General features: G+C 31.3%; 1 protein-coding gene across 1 annotated transcript; it reads left to right on the plus strand.

Annotated features, from left to right (window-relative positions):
• The first annotated feature begins 255 nt into the window (after positions 1–255).
• On the plus strand, positions 256–2,941 carry LOC107866393 (F-box protein At4g00893-like). The gene is made up of 2 exons (XM_016712476.2): positions 256–333; positions 1,836–2,941. Exons 1-2 carry the CDS (start codon positions 323–325, stop codon positions 2,779–2,781), a joined length of 957 nt encoding a protein of 318 aa, XP_016567962.1. The 5' UTR covers positions 256–322; the 3' UTR covers positions 2,782–2,941.
• Positions 2,942–16,314: the final 13,373 nt, after the last annotated feature.

Raw genomic sequence — 16,314 nt, forward strand, 5'->3', positions numbered from 1 at the left:
AATTACACATAATTTATTTTATAATTATATATTTATGTATCTTTTTATAAGAATAAAAATTCACGTGCAACGCACTTATCCTAAATTAGTAGTAGATAAAAGTGGAGAAGATTTTCGTATAGTTATTAGTTTGTATCCTATCAAGAAACAAAAAAATAAAGAAAACAGTAAAGAAAGGAGACCTACTCTTTATAAAATGCCTAGTGAACTATATAAATAATGTTTCTCTCCGTTACATGACTCTTTCTCCTACATATGAAATCTAGGTTGAAATCTTTCGTTAATAGTTCCCATCAAGGCACGAGGCTCTTTTTAACCTAGAATGGAAGAAGAGTAAGTATTCTTGATTTCATACATATTATTCTGGTTCCTTATACTTGCTTTTTTCTTGTGTTTTTTGTTGAATATTTCTTTTTCTTGTTTTTTTGTTGAATATTTCTTATTTTTGTTTATGATGTGATTGGGAATATCCTTATTTTCTTGTTGTATCACTTTTTTTTTTTAGCGTAAGTGGAACCAATTGTTTATTGATTCCTATATATAATGATCTCAAACAACAACAACATATCCAATATTAAATTAAAATAATAATGGTTCACAATCAATTATTTATATATATTTTGTAATTTACTTATGAACCAACTACATTTATACATATTTCTAATATGGTTTCGTTTTTATTTCATTTATATAATAAATATTTATTCAGTATTTTTTTTTTTGCAATGCAATGCAATTTATCCGTTTTAATTTTAATTCTAATGCTAATTTTGATAATTTAATCCATCCATTTTAAATGCTAATTTTTTTTATTGAAATATATGAATATGACGTAGGTTTAATAAATTTATTTTATCATTTGAACTATTTTTGAAAACCATGTTTTCTTTTGAAAATCTATTCAAATACTTTCATTATTCATTTCTATTCACGCTCACATTTCACTTTCGTAACACTCATTAATTTCAAATTACAACTAACGTGACTTTATGATTTTTATCTGTCAAAATATATCAGAAATACTTTTTTAACTATGCTATAAATTACCCAAACAAATTGATTTGATCATAATAGTTTATTTCAATCTTATCCATCAGTTGTATCCATTATATCTGACTTTTTTTTTTTTTTTAATAAATGAAACTTATTTACTTTTGCACTAATTTTCTCTCCTTTCTACTTTCCACATTTTCCTTATTTTAATAGGTTATATTTTGTTAAGAAACTTAACAATTTGTAATCATATTGCTTGGTTACAGCCATTTTGTACATATCTTGACCATTGATAAAGGTTTGTGGAAATTCTGTGGCCATTTCCCAACCGCTTAGTGCGCTGACTGAGTCGGCTGTGGGGATACCTTGGAAAACCAAAAAAAAAAAATTTGTGCAATCTTTTAGAAAATATTCAAGATTAACATAATATTTTTTCCAAATTCTCATTGCCTAGTAATCTCAAATTGTTACCACTAAATAGAATGTCAAAATAACTCCATACTTTTTGAATATGTTTTCAAATTCTCATTGTCTAGCATGTTTTCAAATTCTCATTTTCTAGCAATAAATTTTTATCATTAAATACATCACCAATAATTTCATATAGTTAAATAATTCAAATCTATTTAGAAGTGAAAAAAAATGATTTGGTTGATTTGATATCTTAAAAATTAAGCTAGGAATTTTATATTTGAGCCAACTTTTGTAATGGAGAGTTTAAGTTATATGCACGTAAAGTATAGGAAATTTTTTTTTACACCGTTAGATACAATTTAACGATTATATTATGTTACGAAGTATTTTTTTTTTTGTGTTGATTGTGAAAATTCATGGCCGTGAAGGTGCATTGGAACAAGGAATTCATCAAGAGCATGGTGTGATCTGCATTCAGAGCTTTTAATAGAAATAGCAAACAGCTTAGGACTATTTGATCTTCTTGGGTTTCGCGGAGTTTGCAAAGGTTGGCGCGCTGCTTCTTTCTCAGCTTCTGCCACCATTGAATCGGCTAGTGGCATGAAGCCCTGTTTCCTACTTCACAATGACCACGATGAGAAGACGGTCCTCTTCAACCCGACCACCAACAAGAATTACACCATCAATATACCCGAATTGAAAGAAGCAACTTGCCTTGCATCAACACAAGGTTGGTTACTTGTGTCCCAAAAGGGTCATATTTTCTTCTTCTGCCCTTTCTCTCGCGCGAAAATTGACCTTCCTCCACTTCATAAATCTGAAATCTCCCCCCGGGCTGCTGTTTTTACATCTCCTCCTTTGTCAAATGATTGTACCACGGCTATCATTTATAAAAACAACGATCAAATCTTGGAACTAGATGTGCTAGAACGCGGAGTTAGCTCGTGGATTAAATACGAATATGATCTCAAAGTCAAAATGAGTAGTTTTGGTGTTGTTAAAGGTGTAACTTTTCATGATGGTTGTTTCTATATCTTAGATGATAAGAACAAGTTATTGACATTCACATTGGAAGATAAAAGTTTTGAGACGTACACAATAGTTGAAGGTAAGCATCCAAATTTGGAAACCCTGCCCTTTAGGTACAAGGAGAAATGTTTCACTAAAAGTGATCTGAAAAAACAGATGAATCTTGGTGATGATGTTGCTATTTTTATTTGTGGTGCCTCTTATTTTGGAGGTACTTCAGAAATTTTGATAAAAAATGAAAACGTTGAGGCTAGTATGGAAGGAATAGAAGGTCAACATTACAAAGGAGTTTGGATTCAGCCTAGATTCTTTCAACTCCCTCCAAATTATAGTTGGTCACTTTGAGGTTTTGCTTTAATACATCAATTTCTAGCTAGTACTAGTATTTCTTTTACTTTGCTTCGTTTCATTCGCATTCTTCTTTTCTTCTTTTGGATGGCTTTTAAACCAAGTCAAGTTGTTTGAATGTAGTAGATAGATAACAGTTGGATTGTTTACTTCTGATTATTTGTATAAATGATTAATTTATTCCCTTACTCCTTATCTTTTACTAAGTGTATGTACGCAAATTGGTTGGTTCTATAAGGAGATTTAGGCCTATTAAGATTAACATGTCATGTCTGAATGTGAAGTTTCTCTTTTTTAAGTTTACGAACATAGAAAATCACATGAAAAATGATTGCAGGCACTCGCGGACTAAATATCACCGACGTGATACTCAATCTACCTAAAGATATCGTGGGGAACAACGATAAAATACCAATAACTATATTTTTAAACCGTTAACAAAATAATAATATAGCAATAAATATATAGTAATATTATTACTACAATAATAATATTATAATCGATATAATAATTATAACAGAAATATAATTACTTATTAAAAAGTTAATGATATTGAATATTAAATAAATATTACTACGATATTATATTAATTATACTTGAGTCGTGCTAGACACTGTTTTAAGAAATTATTTTAGCAGTGTGAAATGTTTCCCCAGGATTAAACAAACACTTTCCTAATTAATTAATTAGAGGATATTCTGGTCTTCCCTAATTAATCATAAGAAACTATTTTAGCAGTGTGAAATGTTTCCCCAAATTAAATAAATATTATCCTGATTAATTAATTGGAGGATATTCTGGTCTTCCCTAATTAACTATAATTAATTAGAGGATATTCTGGTGTTTCCTAATTAATTAGAGAATACAGGAATCAACAAAATTATTAATACAAATACCAACAAGTTAAACTAAAAACAATATAAATAATAGAACCTTTTAATAAATTATATAAACTATAATCTATAATTATATTCTATATCTATAGTCTATATCTATTCTATAATTTATATCTATATCTATAATCTTTAATAGATTAAAAATGTGAAGGACCTTAGAAATATTATTTGAACATTTTACCCTTCATTAAAACTCCCTGCTTTAGATAAAATTGTCTTTTCACTATTTTTTTCTAATATTTAAGAGTTAAAAATTAATTAAATATATTTATGGCAAAACCTTTCCTCATTAGAAGTCATCAGAATTTCAATATTTTTTTCTAATTTAAGAGTTGGAAATTAATTAAATATATTTATGATAAAACTTTTGTTTATTAGAAGTCATCAAAATTAATGGCAACTGATACTTTTTCATTGGTTTAAGAATTCTAAATCAATTAAATTTAATTCTAAAAATATTTGAAAAATATAAAAAATAAATATAAAACTATTACAATAAGAAAATTTAAGAAGTACCCATTTTTTTAAAGTTTTAAGTACGTAATAAAAATGTAATCAATGATTTGGAAAAGATTTGACTTTAAAAATAAGGAAGGATTTTAAATATATATATATATATATATATATATATATATATATAATCGTAATACAAATATGGTTCAAATTGATGTCTCTCTTAGCTTGTGGCAACAAGGAAAAGAGGTACGCAAATGTAAAAGTGATGATTCATCAATCACTTGAATGGGTAAAACATAGATGTGTATATATTTATGTTTATATTATTATATTAAAGTATGAAAGATTTTTGAAAATTGATTTTAACTTTTACACTTTATTAAAAATCTCTATAATAAATAAAATTATTTAATTTTAAATAATCAAACGTTACAATTGCAGTTAAAATTATAATATAAAGAATGGTGAAAGGAGGAGAAAATTGAGGGAGTAGGAAATTAAAACAAAGAGAAAATAGAAAGTTGGTTACTGATAATGATAAGTTTTTTTTTTCTTGTTTCTTACATTTTTTGAAGCAAAGAATGCCTATATAGGCTATATAGAGCAAAAGTGTCTATGACACTTGGACAGAAAGGTGACACTTGAAACAAAAGGTCACCATGATGTTTTTTTCTTTTTCTCCAAGTAAAAATAATCAGCTTCTAAATCACACTATACTATAACTTCTTAAGTACACTAACTAAATTCTTTTGAAATAAAATATTTTACTTACAATCCCCATATAATTTCAAAAGAATTTATAGGAGAAATGGTTTTAACTTGTTGGATTTGCATGGTCAAAATGCAGTAGTTTTAGTGTTTTCTGGATTATGAATCAAATTTAGGTCAATAAAATTTAACTTACAGAATAATTGGTGAAATATAATATTTTTATGAACCGAATAACTCTTGTTGTAAGTCATAAACTTTATCAATCACATTTTGACCATAATTTTGTTGTTCAACGCGATTTTGCTCTAATAGGTCATGTGCGTGCTTGGTAGTCATGAGAGCGCAAGAGAATAAGGCCAAAAATTTCATAGGAACGACCTCATTCTACTTCTCATATAGATGAATTCATCAAGTGTACACTGCTTTAGATACACCATCCATAATGACTATGAATTCATTAAGAGTTAGTAACTCATCCATCAATTTTAGTAGCAGTTCAAACACTCTCAATAAGTGTGCATTGTCAATATCGACTTGCTATTACCCATATGAACCTACTTCATAGGATCTCCAATCACATACGTTGGGTTACCATCTCTATTGAAAATCATATTGGCCTTAACCTAATCTCTTTTGAGGTTTGAAGAATTAATTTTCTTTCCACAGGTTTAGTCAGTGAACGGGTCAAATTCAATTCAGACTTCACATAATTAATGAAAATTATTCCATTTCTCAGCAATTGCTTAATAACATCATGCCTCAATTTCATTTGTCTACTCTTACAATAGCAATTGCGGCTTGACAATCACATTGTATATATACAGGAGGCACTAGATCATCCTTTTTAAAAGGATATTACACAACGGATCATCCTTTTTAAAAGGGATATTCGTTAAGAAATTTCTTAGCCATTCAGCCTTAATACCAGCTAACTCTAGAGCCATAAACTCTGATTTCATAGTTGATCTAACAATGACCGTCTTCTTAGTTGATCTCCATAATACTGCAACCCCATCAAGGATAACACATAACTACTAATGGATTTTATCTCATCTAAATCAGAGATTCAATTTGCATCACAATATCCTTCTAAAGTAGAGAAAAATCCACTATACAAGATACCATAATTCATGGTTTCTCTCAAATATTTCATCAGTCGCATTAATGCAGATCAATGATCTTTATTGGGATTATAAGTATATCTATTTAATCTACTTACAACATAGGCTATATCAGGCCTAGTAAAATTCATTACATGCATCAGACTCCCAATAATCTGTGCATACTTAGACTGAGTAATTGGGTCACCATTATTCCTTTTTAATTTATAATTAGCATCATAAGGAGTGGCTACAGGAGTTACCTCCCAATATTTAAATTTCTTAAGAAGTCTTTCCACGTATTATTTTTCATAATTGAATCAAGTTCAATTTTTATTGTCTCTTTTCAAAATTTAGTATCAGAAAAAGATACAACTTCAAAATAATTTGATGATTCATTATCAACAAGAAAAGTTTGAAAATCATTTTCATAAGAAATATATTCTTTTTAGGCCTTTTACTCTTTCCCAATTCCTCAATATTAGAGGTAGATTCATTTTCTCGTTCAACAGGTGCATGAGAGATTTTATCACATAGTGAAAAAATATATTCAAAGAATTCAACATTTTTGTCTCAATTATAGTATTACTATCAAGTACATCACTTTTAAAAATAAGAAAACTATATGCAACACTATGTTCAGCATATCCAATAAGCATGCAATTAGTGGTTTTAGAACCTATTTTTCTCTTTTTAGGTTCAGGCAAAAGAACTTTAGCAAGACAATGTCACACTTTTAAATATTTCAAATTGAATTTATAACCGTTCCACAATTCATAAAGAGTTTTGCAGTTCTTTTATGAGAGATTCTATTTTGTAAATGACATGCAGATAATATTGTTTCACCCCACAAATTATTAGGTGTATTAGACTCAGAATGCACAAATTATCAGGTGCATTTAATGTCCTATTTTTTCTTTCAGCTACACCATTAGACTCAGAAGAATAAAACGGAGTTTCTTCAAGAATAATACCTTCTTTTCCACAAAACATATTTAAAGATACATATTCTCCACCTCTATCAGATATAATTCTCTTGATTTTTCTACTAAGTTGATTTTCAACTTCAAAATTATAAGACACAAAAGCATCAAATGCATCATCTTTATTTCTAAGCAAATACAATTTAGTAAATCTAGAGAAATCATCAATAGAAGTCACATAATATCTTTTACCACCTTTAGTCATAATTTATTTTAAATCACCCAAATCAGTGTGAATCAAAGATAACATTTCAGTTTTTCTATTAACTGTAAAACATGACGTTTTAGTAACTTTAGCTTCAGCACATATTTTACATTTATCGAAATTACTTGAATCTAACCAGATATTAAATCAAGTGATTGCATATTCTTTATATATTTAATATTAACATGTCTTAATCTAGCATGCCATAAAGAAATAGACTTAATTATATAAGCAGAATTTGATGTATTATATTGATAATATTAAGTACATAAAGTCCATGGTTACAATAGCCTTTTTTCACAAATATATTATTTTTTAACAAAATAATCTTATTATATTTAAAAGACACTTTTATTCCAGCTTTATTCAGCAAAGCCATAGAAATCAGGTGTGCTCATTGTAGGAACATGTAGCACATCAATGAGGGCTAAAGTTTTTTTCGAAGTGAGTTTTAGGAGAAATTTACCCTTGCCCAAGACTTTGTCAGTTCTCGAGTATCTAAGGTAGACCACTTCACTGTCATCTCCTATTGATGTATAGGAGACAAATGCTTCTCGATTTGTTCAAATGTATCGAGTAGCTCCAGAGTCTATCACCCATTCTTTTATATATGCCACCATATTCACTCATGGGCGAACCTACATTCAATTTTGGGGTGCTCCAACACCCAGTAAACTCGATGCGGAATCGATAAAATTACATTTAAAATATATACGAAAATAGGTTATAATATATAAAAGCACCCACTAAAATAAAAGTTGGTTGGGTGCATTGGCATTTAGGTTGACCTTAAGCTTTTTCATTGGAAGGGATGCTCGGATTCGAACCTCATTGAAGTGATTTTTATTTTTTTTTAATTTTTAAATTTTTGAAGCACCCACTATCCTTAAATTCTGAGTCTGTCACTGTATTCACTTGAGAAATAACAGCTGCAATTATTTTATCTCCTTCAGCTAAATTAGTTTTAGGAGAATTTCTCATTTCTTTGTTATTTCTCATTCTGTGACTACATTGAGCAGCATAATAACCTGGATTTTCACAAGTAAAACAAGTGCCCTTTCTCTTCTTAAAATTGATTACTAGGCTTGTAACCTTGAGACTTATTACCATGTCTTCTGTTGTTGCTGTTTTGACCTTGTACTAAATTTGCTTTGAGTGCAGCCTGTTTAGCTTTGAATGACTCCTTTTTGTTAGTATCTTTAATTAGAATATGAGTTATTATTTCCTCAATAATAAAATTTGTCTGCTTATGTTTCAAGTTATTTTTATAGTCATTACATTATTCAGGAAATTTCTCAATCAATACTAAGAATCAAATTGCATCATCTCTGTAATAGGTAAATGCTCCTTTTTCTCCCAAAGTTGTCGAAATTACTCGTAATATGATATTGACTACAATTGAAAAGGTCTTAAATAAAATTTTCATTTATATGTGATCTAGGCATAGGTAGAAATCTATTTTAGAATTCTTCTCATTACCTCTCGTGGGAAAAAGATCCCATAAAGAAAAGAATTCTATAGTACGAAATAACATAAAACCTTATTTTTTTAGCAATTTTTTTTTTGTAGAGTGATTTCTCAGCCTTCAAATCTTCTAGCAATTTTTGATATTCATTTATTTGAATTTTCATTTCTTTCACATCACTCATTTACCAATTGTAAAATTTTTCAACCATAAACTTTTATTTGGTTGCATCTTCAGTCGTGAATTTTTTAATTAAAGCTTTTCAGATGACGTTTGCTTCTTTGCAACTGCAATACACATCAAATAGTTCATTAGAAATTATTTGTAAAATAGTATGACGACATACCTTATTGGCGTATTGCCATGATTCCAAAATTTGGCTATCAACATTTGCATCAGGCTGTGTTTGTGACAAAGCATTTGCTACAACATGAACATCAAGTAATGAAAAAATTCGTACTTGCCACCTTTTAAAGTTTTCATTAGCAAATATTTCAATATTTTAAACATTAAAAAATGGCTTAGCATATGATTGAACAATCGAAACAGGAGTATTAGGAGTTGCATCAGTACTAGAAGTACCATGAGTAGAATTATTTGTCATAGTTTCTAAGATTGCAACGGTAAAATACCAATAAGAATGTTTTTAAATTGTTAACAAAATAATAATATAGCAACAAATATATAATAGTATTACTACTATAATAATAATAATAATATAATTTATATACTAATTATAACAAAAATATAATTACTTATTAGCAAGTTAATGATATTGAATATTAAATAAATATTACTACGATATTATATTAATTATACTCGAGTCGGGCTAGGCATTGTCCTAAGAAACGATTTCAGTAGCGTGAAATATTTTTCTATGATTAAATAATCACTTTCCTGATTAATTAGAGGATATTCAGAATTAAATCAGTCTTTCCTAATTAATTAGAGGATACAAGAATCAACAAAATTATTAATACAAATACCAATAAATTTAATAAAAAATAATATAAATAATAGAACCCTTTAATAAATTCTATAATAATACTTCCTCTGTTTCAAAATAAGTGAATTGTTGGGGTATTTATTAGTGTTTCAAAATAAGTGAATCATTGAATTTTTTTTCCAAATTTACCCTTATGATTTGGCAACCAATTAACTTTTGAAAAGGTATTACAAGATCATCATTTTTCTTTTTTTGAGGTAAAAATGAAAAGTTGTGTTAAATTTATATCTTTAATGTTTTTTCCTTAATCTCTATGTCAAAATTAAACAATTTATTTATTATAAAACGGAGAAAGTATAAAAAAGGGTGAAAAGAGGAGAAAATTGAGGGAGTAGGAAATTAAAACAAAGAGAAAATAGAAAGTTGGTTACTGTTAATAATAAGTTTTTTTTTCCCTTCCTTCTTACATTTTTTGAAGCAAAGAATGCCTATTTATAGGCTATATAGATCAAAAGTGTCTATGATGCTTGGACAGAAAGGTGCCACTTGTAACAAAAGGCCACCATGATTTTTTTCTTTTTCTCCAAGTAAAAAAATCAGCTTCTAAAACAAGCTACATTATAACTTCTTTCGTACACTAACTAAATTCTTTTGAAATAAAATATTTTACTTACAAGTTATAACTAAATGAATTTCAAAGTTGATATTAATCTAAGTTAATCTGAAAAAAGAATTTTATTAAATGAAGTTAATCTGAAAAGAGAATTCTATTGAAAAAAGTGTCTTTTAACACATAATGGGTGGAACCTTGACCTTTGTGGTAGTCATGTTCAGGGAGGTCGACTAGATTTCATGTGTAAATGTGATCACATCAACTTGATCCCCCATAGAGGTGAATATCGAAAGGTAAGTTCGACTGAAGGCTAAAGCTAATTGGTCGTAGCAAGATCTTGCTCAGCTAAATTAGCAATCTAAAATGGGAGTAGGATCTCACGGGCCAAGTATCACCGACATGATACTTAGTCTTCCTGCTGAAAAGATCGAACAAGACTTACAAAGGGAAATGTTTACAAGTAAAACATACGATTGAATTTAAGTTTTAAAAATTGATATTGATTATCTGAAATTTGAAACTGTAAGGTGAGTAAATGTGATAAGAGAATTTGTTGAAAAAGAGTGTTTTAACACTCATGACCTTGCATTCATGGAAACAAAGGCGGATCCAGAATTTTCACCCAGGGGGTTCAAATTTGAAGAAAAACTAATCGAAGGTGGTTTGAATCTATTTTATGTGTTGGCAACGTGAATGGCTTTGTGGAGTAGTAGTTTAGCTATTGTGTTTATTTAGGAGTCAATACGTTGTTACTAATCTTTAGGCTATAAGTTAACGTGCAGTCAGTTTTTTAGATTCAGATTTTTTAGGAGAATAAACGTGTTCTTTTGCTTACTAGTTTCATCGATTTAACTCTTGTAACAGAGTATTTTGAAGCTTGAATATACTAAGAAAATTTCCATATTTGCAGAGTCTCTTTTCTTTTCATTGCTGCAGTTTATTTTCTATCATTTGGTATCCAAGTTAGAAAAATATTTTTTTCTCTTTTAGAGTGCTATTACAGCAACAAAACAATGACCACTGAAAATTTTGTTCAGGCTGCTATTCCATGTTTCAATGGTCACTACGACCATTGGAGTACATTTATGGAGAACTTTCTTCGGTCTAAAGAATATTGGCCAGTTATGAGTATTGGCGTGCAAGAGCCAATCACTGGTAATGCCTTATCGGAAGCACAGAAGGCAGAGCTGGACAGTCTAAGTTTAAGGATCTCAAAGCGAAGAATTATCTTTTCTAAACTATTTATCGCTCAATACTAGAAACCATTCTTTGCAAGGATACTTCTAAACAAATATGGAACTCCATGAAGAAGAAGTATCAAGGAACAACAAAGGCAAAACGAGTGCAACTTCAAGCGCTTCATGGTGAGTTTGAGGCTCTACGTATGCAAGGTAGTGAGTCGGTAATAGATTATTTCTCTAAGGTATTGGCTATCACAAATATAATGAGAATTTATGGAGAAAAATTGGAAGATGTTACCATCATAGAAAAAATACTGCGCTCGATGACTGCAAAGTTCAATTATATAGTCTGCTCTATTGAAGAATCAAAAGATGTTTATGCTCTTTCTATTGACGAGTTATAGGGCTCTTTGTTGGTTCATGAGCAGAAAATAAATCAACAAGACAATGTTGATGGCAGTTTTAATCTAAAAAAAATGTGCAAGATATTCTGGATAAATTTTAGATGAAAAACTGCAACACTGTAAGCACACCAATGGAGAAGGGTCTGAAGCTCGTTAAAGAACCTGAAGGGATAAAAGTGGATAACACTTTATACAAGAAAATTGTGGGAAGCTTGATGTACTTGACAACAAAAAGGCCTGATGTTATGCACGTTGTAAGTCTCATTAGTAGGTTCATGGAGTTTCCAAAAGAAATGCATCTACAAGCTGCTAAGAGAATTCTGCGGTACTTAAATGGTACCAATAATTTTGAATTTTTTTCTAAAATGAAAGCAGCTGGAGATTTGGTTGGTTACACTGATAGTGACTATGCTAGAAATCTTGAAGATAGAAAAAGTACATCAGGATATGTATTTATGTTGGGGTCTGGAGTTGTTTCTTAGTCTTCAAAGAAGCAACCTATTGTTACTTTGTCGACCACTGAGGCAGAGTATGTTGCTGCAACGTCATGCGCTTGTCAAGTTGTTTGGCTGAGGAACATTCTTAAAGAGCTTCATTTTAAGCAGGAAGGACCGACGCCAATCTATTATGATAATACTTTAGCGATTAATCTTTCAAAGAATTCAGTTGAACATGGATGGATTAAGCATATAGATGTGAAGTATCACTTCTTACGTGATCTAACTAAGGATGCAAAGATTAGTCTTATCTTTGCAGAAGTGAAGAGCAGGTTGCAGATATGTTCACAAAGCCTTTAAAACCAGTGTCATTTCTAAAGCTACGTGATAAGATAGGTGTTTGCAAATTAAACTGAAGAGTATTTTGAAGATAGAATATACTAAGAAAGTTTTTACACTTGCAGAGTCTCTTTTATTTTCATTTTGTAGTTTATTTTCTATCAATATTTACATAAAAATAATTTTAGTCATTTATAAATAGTATAATTTTTCATCGAAAGAGATTCGGATGAACCCTTATGCCAAAGGCAGGCTCTGCCCCTGTGTGGAACAATCATTATACAAGGGGGAGTTTCGACCTATCTCTTACCACAAATAAGTAGATCATACAAATGTAAGGTAGCCAATCTTGACCTTTGTGGCACTCATGTTTCAGGGAGTTCAACTAGCTCACATTTAAAAATGTGATCACATTAGTTTAAGCTTAACAATAAGCATCATTGCATATAGCAAGTAGTAATATACATAAGCATATATGTTTTCTAAAAATTGAGACAAATTGCATGAAAGTTACATATAGTAACATACATCACATATATTATATGGAGGAGAAGTTGACGACTAAGGGGCCTGGGAGAGTAGAGGGGATATGGATAGTTGGTGGGAGACGACTGCTAGTTGTATTAGGGAGACCGCTAGAGAGGTGTTGGATGTCTCGAGATGCTGATCTGGTAACCATCGGGGGGACTAGTGATAGAATAAAGAAGTCAAGAGGAAGGTGGAGACTAATAAGGTGGCTTATGCTAAGTTGGTTGAGACAAAGAATAATAAATAGAGGCAGGAGGAGTATAAGGTAGCTCGAAGAGAGGCTAAGTTAGCGGTTACAACGGCTAAGACAACAACTTTTGAGAGCTTGTATGCGACTTTAGAGGAGAAATATGTGGATAAAAGTTGTATAAGCTTGCCAAGGCCAGGGAGTGGAGGGCTCGTGACCTTGACTAAGTGAAGTGCATCAAGGGGGGATAGTACATTGTTGGTTAAGGATGCCCTTATTAGGAAGAGGTGGCAGTCCTATTACTATAAAATTTTGAATGACGAGAGGGATAAAGGTTTTATATGGGAATTGGAGAATTCTGAGAGGTGTCGCGATTATAGTTATTGTAGGCGTCTCAAGGTCGAGGGTGTCTCGGGGGCTATTTTCAGAATGTGTAGGGATAGGGTGACCTGTGGGCCAGGCAAGTTTGGAGTGGCTGACAAAGTTGTTTAATATTATTTTTAGGGCAGCAAAGATGCCTGAAAATTGGAGGTGGAGTAAGATAATTCCATTATATAAGAACAAGGGGGACATTCAGAGTTGCAACAATTATAGGGGTATCAAGCTGTTGAGTCATACTATGAAGGTTTGGGAAAGGGTGGTAGAGTTGAGGCTGAGGAGGATTATGACTATTTTAGAGAATCAGTCCTGTTTCATGCCAGGTCATTCGACTACTGAGGTCATTCACCTCGTGAGGAGATTAGTGGAGTAATTTAGGAAGAGGAAGGAGAACTTGCACATGGTGTTCATTAAACTTTAGAAAACATATGACAAAGTCTCCAGGGAGATTCTGTGGAGATTCTTGGAGGCTAGAGGGGTGTCTGTAGCATACACTAGGTTGATTTAGGACATGTATGATGGATTGAAGACTCGTGTGAGGACAGTAGGTGGAGATTCGGAGCACTTTTCCATTTTGACAGGGTTTCACCAGGGATCAACACTTAGCTCTTTTTTATTTGCCTTGGTGATGAATGTTTTAACGTGACATAAAAAGGGAGGTGTCTTGGTGTATGTTATTTGCTGATGATATGATACTGATTGACGAGACTCGGAGAGAATTTGATGATAAGTTAAAGATTTGAAGATAGACCCTTGATTCTAAAGAATTTTGATTAAGAAGGACCACGACAGAGTACTTGGAATGTAAGTTTAGTGATTTATCGCAGGAGGTTGAAGTGGTAGTGGAGCTAGATTCTCGGACCATTCAAAAGGGGGAGAGTTTCAAGTATCTAGGGTATATGATTCAGGTGAACAGTGAGATTGATGAGGATATCAAACACCATATTGGTGCAAGGTGGTTGAAATGGAGGCTCGCTTCGGGAGTCTTGTGTGATAAGAAAGTGCCTACGAAGTTTAAAGGTACGTTCAACAGAGTGACAGTCCGACCGACTATGTTGTATGAAGTAGAGTGTTGGCCAGTTAAAAACTTCCACATTCAAAAGTTGAAGGTGGTGGACATAAGGATGTTGCGATGGATGTGTGTCCTTACCAGGAAAGATAGGGTTAGGAATGAGATTATTCGGGAGAAGGTGGGAGTGGCTTCAGATGAGGACAAGATACGAAAAGTGAGATTACATTTGTTTAGACACGTGATGATGAGGGGATCGGATGCTCTAGTACATAGGTGTGAGAGGCTGACAATAGATGGTTTTAGGCGGGGTAGAGGTAGGCCGAGTAAACATTGGAGGGAGGTGATTAGGCATGATATAGAGTATTTATAGCTTACGGAAGACATGACCCTTAATAGGAAGGTGTGGAAGACATGGATTAGGGTAGATAGTTAGGGGGTAGGAGTGCATCTGTAACAATAGGGAAAAGTACTTTGTTTGCGTCTGAAGTTATTGTTCTTGGTGTTTGAGTGATGTCTATGATTTCGGATAGATAGTTTAGAGTATTATCTTGGGGTTGTATTGTTTCCTATATTAGCTAGCAGTGTTAGTTTATTTTGCATACTGTATTAGTTTATATATTTTTGTATTTGTTATATTGTTAGTTGTCTTGAGCCACAGTCTGTCGGAAACAACCTCTCTACTTCACCTGAGGTAGTGGTATAACCTGCATACACTTTACCCTCCTTTGATCCCACTATGTGGGAATACACTAAGTATGTTGTTGTTGATTGAGTAAAAAAATGGATTAAGCACTCGTTTGTTCCTACAATATAGTCACTAAAGTTCCCTTTAATATTTCATTGAACACACAAGGGACATGAGTGTTACTAAAATCACTTCTATTAAGTAAGTTTTAACTTACCTAGGGATACAATCGTAACTTCAATTTCGTACTTTCTTTAAATTGTCCCGATTCATAAGCTCACAATTTACATAAAGATTGGTTTCAATTGCGCCAATGACCAAAGATTATAATTTTATTCACTTTGACTCGAAAAGATTTGCTTAAACTTTCTAATTTGTGAGTTTCATAGCAATTCGTGGGAAATAAGTTGAGTCATCTCATTAATTCTAATTTCATGGCTAAGAATGTGATTTAAATTGATTTTGAGTCATAAAATTCAATATAAATTCAATATCCAACCACAAGTTCGATCTTCCCAAAAATTTTACTAAAGTTTTGTCAATGTGGAAAGGTTTGTATAATTCATAATATAAATAACTAACTCATATAATGTTTTTTAAAATCATTCATTAGCTTGCTCATATGACTCAAGCTACGATTGGGTTCTGATACGTTTTATCTTGTTCGTTTTGAATATTTTAAGTCATCCTATTGCTTCAACTAATGTCAAACCATATTATATGTCCCTTAACATATTTTCAACATGCCATTAATTACCGTCGAGTGAGTTCATAACACCTTGACTACACACGTTACTTCAAAAAAAATCATTAGATTAAACCGAGCTAGTTATAGAGTATTATGTGGTGTTACACAGCTCAAAAAAATTTATTGGTATCAGCTCATAAGTGCTACTTTATTTAAATATGGTTATGTAATAAAAGTATATGCGCAAGACAATCACAATTAATATAATGTTGGACAATAGTCTTCAAGAAAATATCTTTGTAAAAGAAACTGTATT

Source organism: Capsicum annuum, chromosome 3 (assembly GCF_002878395.1).
Source record: "Capsicum annuum cultivar UCD-10X-F1 chromosome 3, UCD10Xv1.1, whole genome shotgun sequence".
Lineage (NCBI taxonomy): Eukaryota > Viridiplantae > Streptophyta > Magnoliopsida > Solanales > Solanaceae > Capsicum > Capsicum annuum.